The sequence below is a fragment of the Rhipicephalus sanguineus genome, chromosome 1, assembly GCF_013339695.2.
Source record: "Rhipicephalus sanguineus isolate Rsan-2018 chromosome 1, BIME_Rsan_1.4, whole genome shotgun sequence".
In the NCBI taxonomy this organism is placed as follows: domain Eukaryota; kingdom Metazoa; phylum Arthropoda; class Arachnida; order Ixodida; family Ixodidae; genus Rhipicephalus; species Rhipicephalus sanguineus.
The window spans coordinates 245038088-245050371 of NC_051176.1; the positions used below are offsets into that span (position 1 = coordinate 245038088).

At 45.7% G+C, this 12284-nt stretch overlaps 1 protein-coding gene across 3 annotated transcripts in view; it reads right to left on the reverse strand.

Moving 5' to 3' along the window:
• Nucleotides 1-12284, reverse strand: part of LOC119375706 (uncharacterized) — a 91052-nt gene that overhangs the window by 70036 nt on the left and 8732 nt on the right. For 2 of the 3 annotated variants that reach the window (XM_049410850.1, XM_037645900.2), the window contains exons 3-4: nucleotides 6767-7161; nucleotides 5870-6026 (exon numbers count right to left, since the gene is read on the reverse strand). In XM_049410850.1, the coding sequence (XP_049266807.1) occupies nucleotides 5870-6026; nucleotides 6767-7161 (552 nt within the window). Of the gene's footprint in view, nucleotides 1-5869; nucleotides 6027-6766; nucleotides 7162-11228; nucleotides 11289-12284 lie in introns of those variants that run through there. The other variant, XM_037645901.2, reaches the window with a different exon arrangement.

Consider the following 12284-nt stretch of genomic DNA (forward strand, 5'->3'; position numbering starts at 1 on the left):
GCGACAAAAATATGCCTCAAACGGTTCAACTGCGTTTAGAGTTAGAGTCATTTGTTGGAACCACTTGGCACTACTCCCAGCTTTCCTCAACTGTCACAGCAACAGCAGGCCTTTCCACAGATCCCTTTTGTAAGAGCTTTCTGTAATAAGTTTACATAATCTGTGACCATTATTTCGCACAACACATCTCTTTATTCAATTACCGTTAGCCAGTATATGAACTCGACAGCAAAAACGACTCGTCATTAAGCAGAAGTTAAGAAGATGACGGCCTGAAGAGATGGGTCCAGTGACACCCTCTGTTCAAGGATTCTTCATCTCGTCATTAAGCAGTTGCACGGCCAACCTGAACATTGGCAAATGTGAAAAAGAACAGTTTAGAGGTCCTAATTACACTGAAGGAAGATGATGGCTTTAACAACTCCCAATCACTCCTGTCGTGTGGTGGCCAAACAAGTCTCGTGCCACTCTCAATGGTGATCAGAACTATTAAATGATTACCAGAAGGTATGTGTATGTAGCCTGACCTCAAACACTGCTTCAACAGCCTCTGTGGTGACCAAGCTTCAAGTTGAAGCCAGACTTCCCATTTTTGCCCGACATCCCATTTCCCTATGCTGCTAAATGAAGGAAAATGATGTATTATTCCCAGGCAACATTTACTAGCTCATTTTTCAATTTCTGCTAATCATATGCCATATACAATACAATTTTGTCTTTATTGAATGAACAACTAAGAACAACAGGAGGGGAAAAAATGGGGGGGGGGGGTGCAATAACCAACCTCAATGAAGTCAAACCAGCCAATTTTTTTGTTGTGCAATATCAGTTGCGCACAAAAAAAAACTACAGTAACTATAATCAAGGATGAGAATACCCATTATTACGGCCTACAAATCCTGGCACATCAAGTCCCTTAAAGGGACACTAAACAGCAAAACGATTTTTCTCGCATTAGTAAAGTAGTCTTCCACGATACCAAAAACACCATGCTTTCTGCGCGAAGACGCTTAATAAGCGAAGAAAACGCTCAAAAAGAAAATACAGGTGGCGACGCCACCTTGGAATTCCCACACCATTTGCAGTGACGTCGCATATTTTTGACTGCGTCTGCTTGGGCCTACGTAGTTCCTAATCGGTTAAATCGAAGTACGTTGTCATTTGAGGGGGCCAGAGACTTGACGTAACGAGTTTGTGGAAATTTCGTCGAGCCAGTGGTGCCAAAATACGTTAAATGCTCTTTGAAGTCTTTTACGTCACGAATTACAAAGTTCGGCGCGAAATTTAAAAATGAAACTTTGAACTTGGTTTTCTCCTCTAATAATAAACCTATTGTGGTGAAATAAACTACAGAAGAGTTCTCCGAGCCCACTTTATCAATCTAAACCAATTCATTGTTTCTCTTTAGTGTCCCTTTAAAACTCTTATTTCAAAAAGCTTGCGTGACATGAACTCTTAACATGTTACAGTGCTAGTTAAGTTGCTGCTTGCAACCAAACCTACTGCAGCAGCTTAGTGGCTGCATCATCGTGCTGCTAAACACAAAGTTAAAGCTTCAATCTTAGCCATGGTAGCTGTACTTCAAGTTCAATGAAATGCATAGAACATTCATGTACTCAGTGCATGTTAGAGGTCAAAAACAACAGTCCCCACTGCATCATGACCTGCAGTTTCTTTTTTTAACCATAACCCAAATCAATCCATGTGCACCTTTGATAAAAACAGTGCAAGAGAAAAGCAGACAAGTAGAAAAATGACATATAGAAACACTGTGTTCATTGTGTGCAGTGCTTCGGTTTACCACTTCCTTATCTGCATTTCTTTCGTGCTTGTTAAAGATCCCCAATTCTCAGTTTCGTTGTAGATCATGTTCAAGCAAACCAAAGAGCTCATGGCTGGGAAGCTTTTGTAACACCTCGTATATTTAACACTAACACTGGGAACTGAAAATGTAGTCATGTATATTCATGAATATGAAAATAATGCCCAGTTCCATAGGTTATCCTAAATATGTCAATAAATGTAATCCAGAGAGAATGACCAGTGATTTTTAATAAGCTGCTAAAAGTATTACAGAAGCCCCCACACAAGTACCAAGAGCGGTGGTGGCTGCGCATGGATGCTTCCAGTGGCGATTAGGTTCAACAAGTTTTAAATGTAGCCCATTTTTCCACATGGTCACAATGCCACAGTGAAAAACAAAAGCAAGTATATAGTATCTTGGTAGCCTTATTCACACATAGACAGACAACAGAGATTGCATACAAACCTCACTATAGCAATTTTTATGGGAAGTTTATAAAGACTTTTTTTCCATTCAGACGCTTCAAGAGACCACACATTGCACACAAGTGTGTGCTTCTTGAGAGCAAGCTATTACACCTGGCCACCCGTCAATGCCATGACGGGGATCGGCTAAGCCACCATGATGCAAACTGGAACGCAACAAAGCCGGCCTTAGTATTACAATGGTTGCACGGTGGGCTTGTTAGCGATTCATAGCATCCAAAGATATAGCGCATGGAAGACGGGACAAAACGAAAGACACGCAACACAGCGTTGAGTATGTGTGTTCGCTTCGTCCCATCTTCAATGCGCTATACCTTTTGAGGTTAGTATTACAAGTCTGATGTAGGCTATCAACCGAGCCAGCCGATAGCCTACATTAGGCCCAAATTTTCATTCTCTCCATCAAAAACTACCAAAGGTTTGAAACAACATTAAGCAATATCAATTTTTCATAGTGCAAAGACAATGGAAGACCGTGCACCAAGCCTAAAGAGGTGACCAAAGGACATACAAAATTCACGAAGAGTGCTGCAAAGAGAATTAGGGGACTGCATAGAGCGACAGTTAAGCATTCTAAGACAGTAAAGGTGATCTGGGAGATTAGTGCTCCCTCCAAGGGTTCTTGGGAGCTTCTTGAAAATAAGTCTCTTGTTCCAATTCATGCTTTGAACAAGTCAATGGAACTATCAATGGGTTTGGACATCTTGCATGCAGGTCATGCATCCTTGTGCAGAAAATTATGCATCACAGATGCAAACCCAAGAATAAACAGGTTTATACAAGGGGCACTGCAGTGAATTTTTATCGCCGGGGGTTCTGAAATGCACCCCTAAATCGAAGCACACAGGCATTTATGCACATCGCTGCCGGGTATCAAGCCCACCATCTGTAGCCATAACATTGGTGTCTCTACGACTTATTCTCTCAGCATTGGCTCAATAAGGTTCTTTCCTTACAGAAAAAAAACTTGCCTAGCAAGCCATTTCAACCTTATTAACGCTACTGGATACCATCTTTATAAAACGTTTATGCTGGCAACGGTTTGTTGCGCTTCTCAAGCTGGACACCTATCGGCGTCTGTATTGCTTCATATCGCTAGAGATTGACCAAAGTCAAATGAATTTGCCTTCATGTTATGTAATGAGCCCACAGTGAACTTAAGGGAGTACTGACATGATTTTGAGACATCGCAAAAGGGACATTTTTCGTTTCCTTGGTATGCAGTGTCAACGCTGTCCACACGCCGGTGTCGGAGAACACGTAAAATTTGACTTTGAAGTTCTCGTCGCTGAGCATCTGCAAGCCAGCCCCACTGGAATGGACATTATCCCGACGAATCAAGACAGTTCCCCCAAGTTTGCAAGTTCTGCGTCCTGCATGCAGCCTAAATCACAGAAATGACTGTCAGGGTCACTGGACGACAGTTCACTCATCGTTGTTTATGTGCACCACGAGCAGATGACGGATTTGCCACTAGTACGTCGCGAGTTTCTGTATCCCTGTGACGTCATACTGATATGAAACGTCACTGAGAAGCCGCCCCCTCGATATTGAAACCGAAAGTGTCTTTTTAAGGTAGCGGCAATTAAAATATATACGATGCATTTTCAGGCACCACAATACTCTTTTTAGCTTTCTCAACACCAGTATTTTTATTTAGGGCAACAATCCAAAAATTTTAAAAATTCGTGTCAGTACTCCTTTAAAATGGTCTGTGCAACTGAGCTACACTTATACAAGAATTATGTCGGTAGCAGCCCTTCAGGGATGATCACAGCAAGCTATACGGTATAACCCTCAGCTATTCAGTGATCCACAGCGGTATGAACATCAAGCATTAATTTGACTATGTCATGCAAAAGAATGTTATCAACTTTAGTGTATTCTCTCATCAAATGCACTGATGTTTCACCCACTTAACAAAAACACCAAGCGTGTGCGGAATGCACAGCACAGTCACAGTGTAAGCTGGAGGAGCAGCTTTCATAGATCCCATTGTAAACTCTCATAGGGCGCCAGCTGCAAGTACAGTTGCGAGGTAAGCACTATGCAATAAATCACATTTTGCAAAGTAGCAAAGCATTCATACGTGTCTCTAAGGCAATATGGGCACTTACGCAGCCGCACACTTTGTTGTTGCTGTGGCTGATGATGAATTATGGCTGAGCCTTTTGTAATGGGTGGAAGGCTGTAAACCACCCACTCGTTACACACTTCATATGGCAATATTAGACCTGTTAACGTGATTCCTCTCTATACACAACGTTAGTACAGGGTTTCTTTTCCCCCAAAAGTTTCAAGCACTGGAGTAGCTCTGTGGTAGATAGAACATTTGCTTGCCATACAGAATGCCTGGGTTCGACTTTTTTTTAATCATTGCGCGCAAAAGTTGCGACAGGAAACGGGGTGGCAGCAGACAGCATCACCACCAAAATCGGCTGTTGGGAGCTCATAACATGTAACACTAATGACACTAAGTGAATGCAAATGAAAAGGGACAACTCCCACCATAGTAGCTCAGTGGCTATGGTGCTCATCTGTTGAGAATGAGGACATAGTGCATGTCTCGAATAGTTGCCTTTTTTTTTTTTACAGTAAAATGCAGATACACTAATCTTCCAATATTTAGGTGTATATTTTTTTTAAACACCAGCTGGTCAATATCACACCGTGCCTCCAAACACAATGTACCTGATTTCAGGAGACTAAACGCCATAATTAAATTAATGGATGAATACTATAGCAGAACAGACCACACAATGGGAAACTCAATTTATATGTTAGATTTAATACTAGCAGTGTCTGCAATATGCTACATCACAATGAGCTAAATGGACACTGAGAACACAGAGGCAATGTTTTTGCTATGTAACAACAGCTCTGCAAAAGCAGACTTTTGAACACTCCTATACAAGAAATTGTGCACAGAGCTGCTTCCCAGTGGTACAGCGTGTCCACATTAGTAGTGCTTTCTCCACTATGTTCAGTAGTTTTGACCATAGCTGCTAATCCAGTCTCAAGAACACAATGCAAACAATCAGAATCAACAAACTGAAATCAAAACTTCGCGACAGCGTATTTGGTCGCAAAAAGACACTGTCCAAACAGCTCGAAAAAAAAAAAAAAATCTTGTGTGACAGCAACCGAGGTAAGTTCACTGAAACATGCACTTACGTGCAACCATGTAGACATGTGACGACAGGCTCAATCTGTATGACAATGACGATATTAGCAGAAGTAAATGGTAGCAATGCGTTTGATCGTCACACACTACCAGCCTTACGAGTCATACTAAACCAGCAAAAGCAACAACGCACACGACTGAATAGAGTAGCCGGCACTACGCTGTTTTCTTATTTGTTTTCAGGAAAAGTAGCAAAGCGCTCGCGCTGTTAGTTAAGCCATTACGAAGAAACCAGCATTTGACAGCAAAATCTGTCAAGCGGTACCGCGTATCGCAGAAGTGCCGTGCAGTTAACACCGGCCGTCGCGTTATCGCAATCGCGCACACTATCGCTGATCGATCGTCTTCGGGGTTTCAGCAAACGAAAAAGATTAGTAAGAACCCGTGTTTGCTCACCTCGACTGACGCAGGACTGCTAGTGTCGCTGCTGCTAATGTTGAAGTAATGAGTGGCCCCCAAGGGAGAGCCCTTCGCCGTGGTGTAAGTCAAATCCAGTTCGCTCTTGTTTGTGTCGTCGCCAAGAAAAGAAGTGTTTGACGATTGTTTCTCTGGCCTGCAAAAACCAATACCACAAGGAATGATAAGCGATGAATCGCAGTGTCGCCTCCCAAAGAGGCGAGGCTCCTCCCGCATAAGCGAGGCACTCGTCACAGCGCCAACGCAATGAGCCACTGTAATGGGAGCCTTTCCGCGAAGCTGAGCACCGAAACAGCGACTGTGTTTGGGTGCACTAGTTTACAACACAAAAATAAAGACCACGCAGTCCCTACTAGTGAACACATATTGTCGAAAAACGAAAAATACTCACCTCTTCAAGGCGCTGAAATACGGCACAATTTCTTTCCCTACACGCAACTCACAACCGCAAGCAATGATGAGGTCACGTGACGTCCCGTATGGCAACAAAGGTTGCCAGAGGGCAAGCAAAGTCGAGCACGATGTTTAGCGCGTATTACGAAACGCTACGACAGTAGCATAGAGAAAAGGAAACAAACTTTTTGTTTTTCCTTTCTCTACGACAATATGGCGTAACGCGAATATGCGGCACTGCTTGCATTTAGCAAAGTCGTTTACGAAATTTGTCGCTTTAGGGCGTTACTGCAATAAACGACAGTGCTTCAATTTACTGCAGCATCCATAGTGCTGCGACACAGTCCACTAGAAATCTTCGTTGGAGCGGCAAGCAAAGTTACTCGACGTTTGCCGCGTCCTATGAAACGTTGCTGCAACGCTAATAAAAGACGTTCGCCCTAAATGCCGTATCCGCAATGCTGCGTTTGTCAGTCGACTTACCGCGTATCGCAAGAGCTCGAAGGGGCGTCCAGCGTGATTGCCTGTCCTTGTTCCGCCTCTTCATCGTCAAGGCTAGTGTGCGGCGTTTCAACGGTGAAGGTGCTGTCCGCGCTGCCCTCCTCGGGCAAACAGGCCATGCCCTTCAAATGGGCGGCCAGAGATCTAGGACTGAACGTTCTGTTCGCCATGTCGTCCTCGTGGTTGCCTGAAGTCTCCGCTCCCGCTCCAGAACTGGGTTCGCAATCCACACGGTTGATTATCTCGCTCAGGACAGCTCGGACTTCGGGCAGATTCCCTTGGTGCTCGACGGGGGCAAGGGGTGCATTACCAGCGGGCGTGCGTTGTTCCCTGGACGCTTCACCCGATTTCCGCCGGCTCGCTGACGGTGTCCCGTCCTAGACGACAGAGGGAAGCGCCTTTCAGATAAAGGTCGACTACATGCGTGCAGATTCAGAATATATGGAAAGAGGCACGGTCGACTACATGCGTGCAGGTTCAGAATATATGGAAAGAGGCGCTGCAAGCCATCACGTGACGAGGCTGAGATCACGCGGATTGCAGTGTGAGCTATATTATGGGGCGGTTTAAGCATGATTTTGTATATTCGTCTATGAAGTGTGTCCCTCGCCATCGATAGTCACCGATAGTCGTATTATCAGATAAGGATGCTTTGGGGCAACAACCATCTGTAATGGGACGGCATGCACGTGATCGGAGTGACATTGCTTATTTTTTACTGGAAGGCAGTGAGTGCAGTTTTCAAGGAAGTAAAACCAATGGCATCTTCAAGAAATCGCACCGGGACGCCCTGGCCCGCCTTTTCGTCCAATAATCGTAGCGCCCGGACGCACCGGTGCGATTAGTCGAAGGTGCCACGAGACACACGACTAATACTTGAAGGCGTATCTTTCTCCCCGCACAATAAACATCTGCCTTGCTTGCGTTTCCATTGAAACTCTGCGCTCGCTGCTTTACTGACAAAATCCTACGTCACGCTGATGACACGCATGCCGTTTGTGACCCACCGGGCACACAGCGTTAAAGGGACACTAAAGGCAAATAATTTATGTCAGAGTGAAAGCTCAATGTATGACAACGTCTAAAACGGCACTATTATCAACAGCAGTGCCCTACTTACCGAGAAATTAAGCTAAATGTATCACACGATGAGCGCCACGAGTGGGACATTTTGGAAGTGATCCCGATGACGTGAGAGAGTCCGACTACAATTTATCAGTAGTAATCAAACTAGCTGCCATAGAAAAAGAACCTTCCGTGCAACGAGAGACGTAATAAAATGCTGCTTGTTCGTTTCTGTTTGATTCATGGAAAAAAGAACCTCTTTGGCGTTGCCATGGGGAATGGCGCGCGTGGTTCAAAGGTTCCGTTTTCGCCGAACCGCGCTTTGCCCGGCGCCCTACTTCGCTCACGCGGTCGCGTCTCAGTGGTAGTTTCGGTATCGCGTACTGCCGCGTGTGTTTTGCAAGCTCATGAAAGTCGCTCTGACAGAAAGTTCGACAAAATGCCGCGTGCATGTGATGTTGCCGGATGCCCGAATGGTGCACGCCGCCGCGCAGTAAAGGCGGGCAACGTTGGGCACGGCAACAGTGACGTGAGAAAGACCGCTTTCAGGCAGGTGATTTGAACTAAAGCCCCTGATTTCAGGGGTTTTAATTTGAACTGCGCTAACGCGATGCGGACCACCAAAACGTGATTTTATTTCAAAATAAGCACTTCCTTGGCACAAAAGTAGCACTACGAGGTTTCTGGACCGCTATTCCAACAATCAACGTTGACTTAATATTTGCCTTTAGTGTCCCTTAAAAGAGACATGCGAAATAGATAATAATTATACGCTTGGGGACAAGATAAGCCCCAATGATTGCAAACTTTTGTTAGCGATGCGTATAGGTCTCGACGCCGTCGTCGCCCACGGAGATGCTGTCGCGTCGTCTCCCTGTCCTTTCCGTGTTTTTTTTTTTTCAGTTCTGTATAATAATAATAATAATAAATGTTAGACACATCATTAACTAGAACTAACAGACAAGAGAGCCAAGGAAAGTATTGGGAATTCCTCTTCTTTCGTTAATTCCCTGCTGACCCGCAGGTAGCGGGATCGAATCCCGGCCGCGGCGGCCGCATTTTCGATAGAGGCGAAAATGCTCGAGGCCCGCGTATATCACTCTAAGCCAAAATCGAGTATTTGGGGAGTATTTCTGCCACACAACAATAATCGTCATCTGGCTTGCTCGCGTTTCCTTTCTTGAAAACCCAGCTCTCGTCACTTTCCTGTCAAGAATGCTATGTCACGCTGATAACGCGCGCGCCGTTCGTGACCGGGAAGTGCCGCGACCGCGGTGATAACGCGAGGAAAGCACGCGAGGTGGATGACGATTGTTGTTGTGTGGCAGAAACACCCCCAAAATACTCGATTTTGGCTTAGAGTATACTTAGATGTAGGTATACACGTTAAAGAACCCCAGGTAGTCGAAATTTCCGGAGCCCTCCACTACGGCGTCTCTCATAATCCTATCGTGGTTTTGGGACGTTAAACGCCAACAATTATTAAGTTTGTGGGCAGCATACCCGATTTATTTTTGAATATATAGGGTGAATCCGCACAATTATTGCATTATTATTCATAATCAGTCATTATGCTAATCGCATAAGGAAAGCCTCTTCTAGCGCGCTAATTACCCATGTCTACCCCGATTTTATGCCATCAAATTTCCTCATTTCATCACGCCACCTGATTCCTTGCAGTCAACGCGCAACACTTACCCTCTCTTCACAGCCACTCCGCAGCTCAAATAGACCATATCATAACTTTGTAGAACACTCTTTCCTGAAGCCTGCACGTTCTCCGACTTGAACCTGGGTTGACTGAAGCCAAGCGTTTTCCTGGTGCCATCGAAATTTTTGAGTTGCAAATACAATGCATAATGCCGAAAACAAGCTAACGGTCCCATAGTTCTTCAATGTGTTAGCGCCCCATTTCTTACGGATTAGCGTGATGTCGGCATTTTTCGAACTCTGTAAGCTTGCAGTTCAGAGACATTACGAATGAGGTGTCGCCACAGGGTTTTCGAGTAAGATATATTCCGTCAATACTATATCAAAGCCACTGATATTTCATTTTCTGCCGCGTTTCCTTGAGAGACGTCCTTCAGAGCCCTTCTAACCTAATCGTCAGCGACACACGGGGCTCATAAGCCCTTATAGTCAATAATTCCAATACTATTATTTATAACGTACAATACCAAAAATTTGCGCAATTTGTTTCTGTCAATGAAGTGTTCTTCGTATTCCAAACAACTCTTTAAGTCGTTCATCGTAAATGTCAGCTCGACGCTCGCTGAGCCGCAGCCGAAGGGGCCGGAAAACGGAAAAATGAAAACTCTCCGCATATGCTAGAAAGGTTACGGAATGCCAACTGCAAGATCGGGGCATCTGTAGTTGAGGAAATCTTGCGGGGCAACGATGCCAAAAGGCGAATGTCCCCCTATAGAGGGACATTCGCCTTTCGTAGGTTCTATGTCTGTATACAGACATAGAACCTGCAAAAAACATCGCTCCCCATTTTCCCTTATATCGGAGTCAAGAGCCCTGCCTCCTTTTATGATTATTCTTTTTAATCACGGCGTGCATCTGGTTGCGACTTTGCTTGTTCTTTAGCGCGTATTGGCGTTTTCGCTTAAATTGTTAGCTGTTGCCGCAAACTTAAAATAACTCGACAGATTTCATCTTTGGCGAGTAAAACGCTGAAACGTATGCCATTCCTCTAGTGCTCAAAGGTAACGGCGTGCGAAGAGATTGTGACAACTGTCTGCCAGGACCTTCCGGCTATCAGCATGCTCGTGAGCGAACACAATGTGATTTCTGACGTATATATAGATTCAATGCGACTGGTTGTGCAATGCAAGTCGGACGCAATTTGCCATTGAGGTGTCGACAACGGCGAGATAGCCCCACCAACTGAACCGATTCAGTTAAGTTCTGACTCAAGCTGCCAAGGCGTGGACCACGCACGGACTTAGTCGTGTGCACCTTACCAAGCAATATGTCACGACGAGTAGCCTCCATGGTTCATTTACGGAAAGGTTGAGGGGCGTGTGTGGTGAAGGGAGACGTTCGCGCGTTGAGCCAGCGCATCCACCTGAACACGTGACACCGCGCGCCGCCCGTGAACTTGGCATTGACACTGATCACACGGCCGCTGGTTGACTGTATTTGACAGTGGTATCTTTAGTACAGTGTACCAGAGGGAGTAGCTTTAACATAGATCGCGTACGTGGATTCGGTCGCGTCGGCGGTTGCAGCACTTAGACGGGTAAACTTCGAAGGCTATAATTCGGAGGGACGTCCTGCGCTCTCCATAGATTCGTCTGAGTGCCCACCAATTAGGGCACTTAGCGCATTTCTTTTGCGAGCAGAACTCGGTAGCGTTCAACGGGAGGCTCACCGGGTCCGAGGTGTCCATCCTGGCGACACCGGGCTGGTTGCCCATGGCAGGGCGGCTGGATACGTCGCGACTCAGCCGCCGCCGCGTTGCGCGCGTCCGATCGCGTCGGTGCACGAAAACCTCAATGCCCGACCCCAAAGAGCCCTAAATATAGCGGACGCTATTCGCAGCGTCAGCCACATGTCGCAAACCTGCCTCGTGCCGCCCTCCTCCCACCCAACCGCGGCCGCCTCAAACAGTGGGGCGCCGCCCCGAATCACGCGCGCGCCCTCCGCGAGTCAAGTTCAGTGGATGCACGGCCAGGAGGCCTCTGTGCGGGCACGGAGTACCGCTGGCCGGGCAGTGCTTGCGCGCTTCTGTAAGATTGGCTGAACGACTAAATGTTTGTTTATTTATTTGTTTACCCGCCATAACTCGCTATTGTGTTGAGCTGCCATGCTCTAGGACGCGCGTTCGATTCCCGGCCATGACGGCCGCATTTCGACGTGGGCGAATCGCAAGAAATCGTCCCTTTACTTGGAGCGCGTTAAAGAACCTCGGGGGATAAAAATTAATGTCCCCCACTGTGGCATGCTTCACAATACATATTGTGGCTTTGGCACATAAAACGCAAGAACTTAATCTTTTGCGCACAGTAGTCTCGGGGAACAGATCAAATTATGTGTGGCTGTAACTATCATATGCCGATGACATGGTACAAGCATGACTGTTCCATTTTCATTGCGATCCTTAGACACAGGTTAGTTGAGGGAGGGATTCATTACATAAATAATATTATGTGCAGGCAGGAAAATATATATATATATATATACATATATTAGGAGTGTGCGAATATTCGATAACTTCGAATATTCGAAAAATTCGAATATGCGATTCGATTATCATGCATAAAATAACTCATCTTCCACATTTCTGCTGCGTTCGTATAGCTAAAAACGTTGCCCAGAGGAGTGATAAACATCGTAAGTACACGGAGGCAGGATATCTGCCTGTGACGAGCGCCCCAATACGTATGATTTATTGCTGGTGCATCTCCGACGTGCAGCGCTGTAGGCG